The sequence below is a fragment of the Gossypium raimondii genome, chromosome 6, assembly GCF_025698545.1.
Source record: "Gossypium raimondii isolate GPD5lz chromosome 6, ASM2569854v1, whole genome shotgun sequence".
In the NCBI taxonomy this organism is placed as follows: domain Eukaryota; kingdom Viridiplantae; phylum Streptophyta; class Magnoliopsida; order Malvales; family Malvaceae; genus Gossypium; species Gossypium raimondii.
The window spans coordinates 54,053,378-54,064,098 of NC_068570.1; the positions used below are offsets into that span (position 1 = coordinate 54,053,378).

The 10,721-nt window shown below is 32.9% G+C and overlaps 1 protein-coding gene and 2 pseudogenes across 1 annotated transcript; all 3 read left to right on the forward strand.

Moving 5' to 3' along the window:
- Nucleotides 1-790: 790 nt before the first annotated feature.
- On the forward strand, nt 791-1,426 carry LOC105772094 (pectate lyase 1). The gene has a single exon (XM_012593431.1). The coding sequence runs from the start codon at nt 791-793 to the stop codon at nt 1,424-1,426; it is 636 nt and encodes a 211-aa protein (XP_012448885.1).
- Nucleotides 1,427-3,270: 1,844 nt separating this feature from the next.
- Nucleotides 3,271-4,959, forward strand: LOC105772096 (pectate lyase 1-like; annotated as a pseudogene).
- A 2,505-nt stretch (nt 4,960-7,464) lies between these two features.
- On the forward strand, nt 7,465-8,693 carry LOC128041788 (probable pectate lyase 4; annotated as a pseudogene).
- Nucleotides 8,694-10,721: the final 2,028 nt, after the last annotated feature.

Sequence of the window (10,721 nt, forward strand, 5' to 3'; positions counted from 1 at the left end):
CACTAATAGGTAAGTATTTTGGGAAGACAAAACTAAAAACCAAAATGGGGAAGGAAAAAGGAAACAACGAATGTGTTTAATGTAGGGGATAAACTCGATTAAACAACAAACAAAATAAATAAAATATGAATCGAAAAGATCGAACATGCAAATTTTATGTGGAAAAACTCCTCAAATGAGGGTAAAAAACCACGGGCAAAATGAGATTTCACTATAATAAAGGAGAGTACAAAATATGGAGAGAGTTAAAAGAAAAACTCAAAGCCCTACAAGAAAAACCCTTCAAAACAAAGAACAAAATTCTCTCAATCTAAATAAATTTTTTGTTGTGTAAAACCTAAAGTAACTATGGCCTATTTATAGGCTAGAATTCGTAGCGTATATAACTACAACAACTCTAGGTTAATTAGAGTTTAAATGGCAAACTAAAAATAAAGTTTAACTAGGAAAAGAAAAGACAAAATAAACTTTGGTAAAAATAAGAGGCATTCTCCCACAAATCTCCACATTGACTCGTATTTGGACCAACTCCTTCTTGAACCCTATTACGCGCTTAACTGATTCTTCATCGGATACTTACCAAGTCCAAGTAATGCTCGAACTTTGAAATTGGAAGGCTATTTGTCAACATGTTGATTGGATTGTATTTTGTGCCAATTTTAAGAATATGAACATCCCCTTGAATGATCACCTGTCTAAAAAAATGATAACGAATGCTTATGTGCTTCATTCTCTCGCGATGCATTTGATCTTTATTCTTCCATCTTCCACTAAAAAAACGAGTACATTAATGGCTACAACGTTATCATGTTGCTTCACAGTGGCTCTTTTCATGGTCTTTCTAATGGAAAGTCCGAGTTCGTGTTTGGCTAATATGAATGTAATTGATAAATGTTGGAGAGGGAACCTTCTTTGGCGAAGTCAACGACAACAATTGGCCAAATGCTCCGTCGGTTTTGTCGGCAAAATGATCAACAACATTGGTAAAGACGTCGTGAAATACAAGGTTATTGATCCTTCCGACGACCCTATGAGTCCTAAATCAGGGACCCTTCGTTATGGAACCACAATGATCAAAGGAAAAGTATGTATCACATTCAAAAATAGCATGACCATCACACTCCAAAGACCACTTCTTTTAAGCAGCTTCACAGCCATTGACGGTCGTGGCGTCGATGTCCACATAAATGGCGCTGGATGTCTGTTGGTGTACCAAGCGACCGATATAATCATCCATGGGCTTCGTATCCACCATTGTAAGGCCCAACCACCTAGCACTGTGATGGGTCCAAACGTGAAGGTGATCCCTTTAGGCCAAATGGATGGAGACGCTTTAAGATTGGTCACCGCAAGGACAGTGTGGATCGATCATAACACATTGTATGAGTGCCAGGACGGCTTATCAGTTGGAGCTTGCATGTACTGACTGATTTTATTCACGGCAAATTTAATATCTGGTCTGTTCAAACATACATATTGTAGACCACCAACAATACATTTTACTTCACAACCTTGTCGCCAGATAAAGGTTGACCATCCAAGCGCATAAGGTGGGAGATGTGATCATTGAAGTGGAAACAGACTAGGAACTTGTCGGCTCACTTTTTGCAAGAGCTCAGTGATATACTTCTTTTGTGACAAGTGAAGAGTACTTGTCTATGAACCTCGATACCTAAGAAATAATTCAATTCTCCTAAGTTTTTCAATGAAAACTCCTGATTCAAATCCCTTATAACTTCATCAATAGTGTGAAAACAATCTCCAATCAAGATAATGTCATCAACATATACCAAACAAAATATGCAAGCATCATTATGTCTTCAAATGAACAAAGAAGGGTCAACTACGTAGTAGTAAACATCACTTGTTTATGCTCATAGAGAGCTTTTTTCAATCTACACACTAGAGAGTTGCCAGATCATCATATTGCTCAAATCTAGGGGTTGGGTCATATATTCCTCAAGAAGCTCCCTGCTCAAGAAGGCATTGTTAACATCTACTTGCCTCACCGCCATTGATGATTAAAAGCTAAAGCAATGAGTGTGAATAAAGGCATGTCTCGCCACGGACCGAATGTATCTTGATAGTCAAATCCAACTTTTCGTGCATATCCCTTGGCCACCAGTTGAACTTTATAGCGATTAACCGCGCCATTAGCTTTTTCTCAACTTTAAACAACCATCGATACCAACAACTTTTGATTTTCTAGTAAGGAATTAAATCCCAAGTTTTATTCTTTTGCAAGGCATCTAGCTCAAGATGTATGGCTTGTCGCCATTGTAGATACCTCATGGCTACATGAACATTTGCAGGATCAAAAGGAATACTAGTAGCATTATACACATGAAGTTCTAGCTAACAAGACTGATTTGCCTCTTGTAATCATAGGATGAGTGTTGATATCATGAGCATCACTTGTCGATGTGTGAATCTAAATCTTCATCTTTTGGGGTAAAGAATCACCAACAACATCAGTTATATGTTCAAAAATCATTATAGAACTTAAAAATAAACTTAAATTTGAATTTTAATCGATTTAATCTTTCATTGGATCTTTAAATTTTAGTTTGTATTACATGCCGGATTGAATTATATATCGACTTTTAATTTAATTGGTTGAATTGATAAATTCGATTTGTTGAAGCTTAACTTATTTATTCCTTATCAAATAGAATGATAAAGAGTAAAATATTAAAATAGTCTTTATTAGCAATTTAATCATTTTTAGTCTCTATACTTTTAAATATTTGAATTTCAATCTCGATTCAAAGGGTAGTCATTAAATCCATTTGTGACATGTTTACGAGTATTATGTGAAAATAACAAATTGACATGACATTATACATGTGATAATCTATTTGTCATGTACAATTTTAGAAATAGCAAAATATAACTTAATAATAAATGTAATGTCTACCATTTGGTTCATGATTGAAATTTTAAAATTCTAAAATCATAGAGCCTAATTGAACAAATTAGAATACACTCATTATAGGAATTAAATACGCAACTTATGCATAGTACAATGACCACTAATAAAAATTCACTAAAAATAAAAAAATGAACAATTTTTTGTCTCAACAAAAAAGCAATTAGTTACTAACAAAGCAGCCCAAACTATTTGCATCCAATAAAAACAACAATAACATTCACCTTGTAACATTATGAACAAATTTTTTAACTCTCAAATTCGACAATTTTTTTGCTGTATAAAACCATCAATAATCTCTCCTTATTCTTCCATCTTCCACTCAAGAAAAGAGTACAACAATGGCTACAACATTATCTTGTTGCTTCACATTGGCCGTTTTCATGGCCATTCTAATGGCAAGTCCTAGTTTGAGTTTGGCTAATATGAATGTAATCGATAAATGTTGGAGAGGGAACCCTCTTTGGCGAAGTCAACGGCAACAATTGGCCAAATGCTCTGTCGGTTTTGCCGGCAAAATGATCAACAACATTGGTAAAGACGTCGCGAAATACAAGGTTACAGATCCTTCTGACGACCCTTTGAGTCCTAAATCAGGGACCCTTCGTTATGGAACCACAATGATCAAAGGAAAAGTATGGATCACATTCAAAAATAGCATGACCATCACACTCCAAAGACCACTTCTTTTAAGCAGCTTCACTACCATCGACGGTCGTGGCGTCGATGTCCACATAACTGGCGCTGGCTGCTTGTTGGTGTACCAAGCGACCGATATAATCATCCATGGGCTTCGCATCCACCATTGCAAGGCCCAACCACCTAGCACTGTGATGGGTCCAAATGCGAAGGTGATCCCTTTAGGCCAAATGGATGGAGATGCTATAAGATTGGTCACCGCAAGAAAAGTGTGGATTGATCATAACACATTGTATGAGTGCCAAGATGGCCTCCTCGATGTCACTCATGGTTCCACCAACATCACCGTGTCGAACAACCGGTTTAGGAACCAAGACAAAGTTATGCTCCTCGGACATGACGATGGTCATTTTAGAGACAAAACATGAAGGTCATGTCATTTTCAACCATTTTGGACCTAATCGCAACCAAAGAATGCCAAGGTAAATAATAATTATGGATTGGTGAGCTCCATGTTTTTTAATTCATATTTACATGAATTATCTGAAGTTTTTATATATTAAATTATATTGCAGAGTTCGCCATGGATATGCACACGTAGCGAACAATTTCTACCAAGGGTGGGAACAATATGCCATTGGTGGTAGCATGAGCCCTAGCATCAAGAGTGAAGCCAATTTTTTCATCGCTCCTAATGATGTTGGGAACAAAGAGGTAACATGGAGAAAAGGAGAGAAAGGTTTATGGAAATTTTATTCAGTACGGGATGTATTTAAAAATGGAGCATCTTTTAGTAAGCAAACATGTGTAGGTGGAGCTAAGCCTAACTATAACCAAGAACAAAATTTTAAAGTTGTCGATGTTGGATCTATTAAGGAATTGACAAGTGAATCGGTGTTTTACGATGCTCCGAAGTTTAATATGTTGAAAGTAATTTGTGTTGGCTTCTCAAAGAGTAGGACTCGAGTTGTGACGTTAACATCCTTCCCACTAAATTGTAAAGTAAATGCTAATGCTTTACTTATATTTTGTTTGATGTAAAAAAAGGGTGATTATTTGTACAAGAGAAAGGGGATATTATTATCATATTGATATTTATATATGTGTCTGTTTTATTTTGTAAATAATAAATGAATCTCCATCTTTTTTGACTTTATAGAAATCCACAAAGAAGTCCTCTTATTTTAATTTTTTAAAATTCAATTATTGTGCTTTATGTAAATTCATAACTTATTTTGAAATCAACCATTCACATTTATATTTATCACTAATTTTTTGATTATTGGGTTTAGCAAGATTTTGGCATCACATTGGTTCTCCATTTGGAATTATGGGCGGTGTTTGATGGATTGGAAGTGGTTTGGAGGAGAGTTGTACATGGCTGGGACTAACAAAACTTTAGGGTCGGGTTGGATCCCTAAAAAGTAGCTTAGATTTTTTGTCCAAGTTTGATCTGGATAAAAATGTTAAAACTCAAGCTTGGTCTGGCTTGACCCATATTATTTTTTTAATTTTATTTTTATATAAAAAATTTAAAAATATAATACACCAAATACATTAAAAATATTAAAATAAAAGTTTTCTAACAAATTGAAAATGAGTTAAAAAAAGTTTTTATATTTAAACAATACTAAGATAAGTGCAACTTAACAAGCAAATGACTCTAAAATAGTAGCAAAATTAACAATAAAACAAGTGTTATACAATATCCAAACGTTAACAACAAAATAGTAGTAACATAGTAGTGAAATGGTAGCAAAATAGTGGGAAAACAACAGTAAAACGTGGAAAAACAGCAAGGCTTTTTTTTTTTGAAAATTTGGGTTGGGTTGGGTCTGGGCCAAAAACCTTACCCGAGGCCTATCTCATTTTCTAAACGGGTCTTTTTTTTTTGCCTAAGCTCGTTTTTCGAACCAATTTTTTGCACAAACCCTCTCATTTTTTGGGTTGGCCCAACCCAGCCATGAACAACTCTAGTTTGGAGTAAAGTCAGGTAATTCTCGAGAGTGATAGTAGCGAGGCGCTGCTCAAGTGGAGGACATGTTTGTTCATTGGTATGGCGTGTTAATATGTAGTTATAGCCACAACCAATGGCAAATTCGAATTTTTTTTAACAAGTTGGAAATTTAATTATAATTTTTCATAGATCCAAAATATAAGTTTATTATGCATTAATTTATAATTTCATTGTTTCTAAAGTGATTAAATAACTTTTTTTCATTTTAGGGAGGTTAAAGTGGAATTTTATTATATATTAATTTATATTTTTTTATTTATAAGAGGATTGTTTTACAAAATTTTCATTCTTTTAAGGTTAAAGTACAATTTCACTAAAATATTAATTTATAATTTCTCGATTTATAAAGAGGCTAAATTGAAAATTTTCAAATATTGGGCCCAAATCCTCTACCTATCCCGACAAATTTGCCTTTGGTTACAATGGCAATGGGAGGTTAAGCTTGAGCAGGTACCAAGTGAAATCTATATTAAGTCCAAAATTGATCATGCAACCATAACATTAATCTCACCGCCACTACTATTTCTTAATTTATATTAAATTAGCAATTTAGACACTCACAATATATAATTTAATTAATTTGGACACTCTTGTTAAAATTGTGAACATAAAACCAAGCTAGATTTTTTTATGCCAGAGATTTTTAAATATTATTACATTTTACAAAATTTACCATCAATATATTCATTTAATCATACCACCTTGAAATTATTATGAACTTAATCGTACACTCGAATAAATATATTTGATAGTTAGTAAATTTGGATAGAAAATACAAATAATTGTAATAATTAAATTTTAAGTTAAGAAGTATCAAAATGTTATTTTAATGAAACTAACTCTCAAACTTGACCACATATATTTTTACCTTGAGTAATGAAATAACCCTAGCACACTCTTTTCTTTGTGAGTACAAAGCAAAGAACATTTTATAAAAAAATCAATTTTGCTATTACTCCATATACTATGCTTAAATTATAAATTTAGTTATTATATTTTAATTAAGTCAATTTAAATTTTGAAACTTTTGACATGAAGTAACATTTAAATCCATTAGGCTTGTTATAAAAAAATCCATTAGGCCTAATTTTGTTATTGGTCTCATGATATATGTAAGTTATAGGTTTAATCTATACTTTTTGAAAATTTAAATTTCAATTCTAATTGAAACGATAGTTGTTAAATCTATTTGTGACATGTTTATGGGTATTATGTGAAAATAACAAATTGACATGATATTATACTTGTGATAATCTATTTGTCACATACAATTTTAGAAATAGCAAAATATAACTTAATGAATGTAATGTCTACCATTTGGTTCGTGATTTATGTAAGTTATAGGTTTAATCTATACTTTTGAATATCTAAATTTCAATCCCGATTCAAAGGGTAGTCATTAAATCCATTTGTGACATGTTTACTAGTATTGTGTGAAAATAATAAATTGACATGACATTATACTTGTGATAATCTATTTGTCACATACAATTTTAGAAATAGCAAAATATAACTTAATAATAAATGTATCGTTTACCATTTGGTTCGTGATTGAAATTTAAAATTCTAAAACCACATGAATTAATTGACCAAATTAGAATACACTGGGATTAAATATGCAACTTATGCATAGTACAATAACCACTAGTAAAATTCACCAAAATAAACAAATGAACAATTTTTGTCTCAACAAAAACAAGTTAGTTGCTAACAAAGTAGCCCAAACTATTTGCATTCAATAAAAACAACAATAACATTCACCTTGTAACATTATGAACACATTTTTTAACTCTCAAATTTGGTAATTTTTTTGCAATATAAATCCATCAATAATCTCTCATTATTCTTCCATCTTCCACTCAAAAAAACGAGTACAAAAATGGCAACAACATTATCATGTTGCTTCACATTAGCCCTTTTCATGGTCATTCTAATGGCAAGTCCGAGTTCGAGTTTGGCTAATATGAATGTAATTGATAAATGTTGGAGACGGAACCCTCTTTGGCGAAGTCAACGACAACAATTAGCCAAATGCTCCGTCGGTTTTGTCGGTAAAATGATCAACAACATTGGTAAAGACGTCGTGAAATACAAGGTTATTGATCCTTCCGACGACCCTTTGAGTCCTAAATCAGGGACCCTTCGTTATGGAACAACAATGATCAAAGGAAAAGTATGGATCACATTCAAAAATAGCATGACCATCACACTCCAAAGACCACTTCTTTTAAGCGACTTCACCGCCATTGACGGTCGTGGCGTCGATGTCCACATAATCGGCGCCTGGATGTCTATTGGTGTACCAAGCGATCGATATAATCATCCATGGGCTTCACATCCACCATTGCAAGGCCCAACCACCTAGCACCGTGATGGGTCCAAACGCGAAGGTGATCCTTTAGGCCAAATGGATGGAGACGCTATAAGATTGGTCACCACAAGAAAAGTGTGGATCGATCATAACACATTGCATGAGTGCGGGACGGCCTCCTCGATGTCACTCGCGGTTCCACCAACATCACCGTGATCGAACAACCTGGTTCAGAACCAAGACAAAGCTATGCTCCTCGGACACGACGATGGTCATTTGAGAGACAAAACATGAAGGTCACCGTCATTTTCAACCATTTCGGACCTAATCGCAACCAAAGAATGCCAAGGTAAATAATAATTATGGATCGGTGAGCTCCATGTTTTTTAATGCATATTTACATGAATTATCTGCAGTTTTTATATATTAAATTATATTGCAGAGTTCGCCATGGATATGCATACGTAGCGAACAATTTCTACCAAGGGTGGGAACAATATGCCATCGGTGGTAGCATGAGCCCTAGCATCAAGAGTGAGGCCAATTTTTTCGTTGCTCCGAATGATGTTGGGAACAAAGAGGTTACATGGAGAAAAGGAGAGAAAGGTTTATGGAAATTTTATTCAGTAGGGGATGTATTTAAAAATGGAGCATCTTTCAATAAGCAAACATGTGTAGGTGGAGCTAAGCCTAACTATAACCAAGAACAAAATTTTAAGGTTGTCGATGCTGGATCTGTTAAGAAATTGACAAGTGAATCTGGTGTTTTACGATGCTCCAGAAGTTTAATATGTTGAAAGTCATTTGTGTTGGCATCTCAAAGTGTAGGACTCGAGTTGTGACGTTAACACCCCTCCCACTAAACTGTAACATAAATACTAAAGCTTTGCTTATATTTTGTTTGATGTAAAAACAGGGTGAATATTTGTACAAGAGAAAGGGGATATTATTATCATATTGATATTCATATATGTGTGTCTATTTTGTTTTGTAAATAATACAATGAATCTTTGTCTTTTGACTTTTGAAAATCAACAATGAAGTCCTTTTACAGATTTGTTCAAATTCAATTATTGTGCTTTATGTAAATTGATACCTTAATTTGATTGACTAATAGTACTTAATATTGATGTTAAATTGTTGACTTAAAATCAATAAAATAATTTATATGTAAAGTATTAACAAAAATCAATTATTCAAGTTTATATATTTATCACTAATTTTTTTATTATTGGGTTTTGCAAGATTTTTGAATCACATCGGTTCTCCATTTGGAGTTGTGGGCGGTGTTTGATGAATTGGAAGTGGTTTGGAGTAAAGGCAAGTAATTCTCAAAAGTTATAGTAGTGAGGCGCTACTTAAGAGGGGATCATGTTTATGATATTTATAGCAGTAAACTTTAACCAAATACGTACCTGCATTTTCGGATAAGTAGATCTTTGGTGTTTTCCGGCTTTCAACCAAACAATCTTCTCTGTTATTCTCGTACACTAACCGCTTGAGTGTGGGATTGAACCAATTAAACTAAAACACGTAACTTGAAAAAGTTTTCCTTTTGGGGTGAAAATGAAATTCTCTCTTTTTAATAAAATTGATAAAACCTATATTCTGGAAAAATATATTTAAAAGTTGAGAATAAATTCTCTTTATTTTTTGGTAGAATAACAATCTCTTAAAAATTGTTTAAATAGTTCTACTGGTGCCATCTATTTATAGGAAGAGAAGGTAGAACCCTTGTAGAGTTGTAGAAGTATATTTTAAATAGAAAAATAACATCCTACTTAGAGTAGGAGAGGGGTGAACTACTCACAATTGTATTTCTACTAGGGTTGTTACCCTCTTCATGTTAGATGAAGGGTTTTAAGCCTCTCTCACATCAGGTCCAATTAAGAGTACTTCCTAGACCTTTTTTCCTATTAATTATAAACTCATTTAGTCACAAAGTCATTCCACTATAGTATCGTGATTGAGCTCTTCCCAATGACATATCATTACAAAAGCAACTATTCAGTACTCGTCCAATGACCTTGTCATTAGTGTGCTACCCTCATAGGATATCATTGATCTCTTTGGGATAATATACGTTCTCTCAATATGTCTTATTTTATCTCATGGTAACCATTACATCTTCCTTCATGAAAAGTCAATCACCATCAAATAGTGATCAAGTCATCCATCACAAAGATGGATGACCCGTGACCATGTTTACATTTCATCAATCATGTAATGTCAATGAGAGGATATCATTTACTATGTTTTGGGATATGAATTCCACTGTTGTGAATGACGCTACATACTACGGAAGTCGTACACTCAATGCACCAGCTTTCGATTCCTTATCTATTTGAACTCAGGCTTTTACTTACATCAATTTTGTTAAAAATTTTTCACTTTAAGAAATTTTCAAATTTTCTTTTCCCATAAGGGTTTTAAAATTTAAAAAGGAAATTAATTTTTTATTAATTTGTTTCAAAATTTTTCCCTTAATATTAAATTTTAATTAAACAAAAAAAATTTTCCTTATTTTGTTATTAAGGCCCTTTATTTTTTTCCCCAAAGGCAGGAAAATACTTAATTTAATAAAATTTAAATAAAAAAATTAAATTTAATTTTTTATATTAAATTTTTCACAAAAAATTTAAAAAATTTATTTAAAAATCAAAATTTATTTTTGTTTTTCCCAAATTTTAAACCCCCAACCCAAATACTTAAGCCCAAATTTAAACACCCAAATAAAAGAATATTTATTAAAATTTTAAAATTTATATGAAATTTTAAAATTTTCATAAAAAAATTTTTAAATTTATTTACTAAAAGGGAAAAAA

Excerpts from the sequence above, each read along its gene's own strand:
- LOC105772094 (XM_012593431.1), top strand. The coding sequence starts at position 791 with ATGGCTACAACGTTATCATGTTGCTTCACAGTGGCTCTTTTCATGGTC.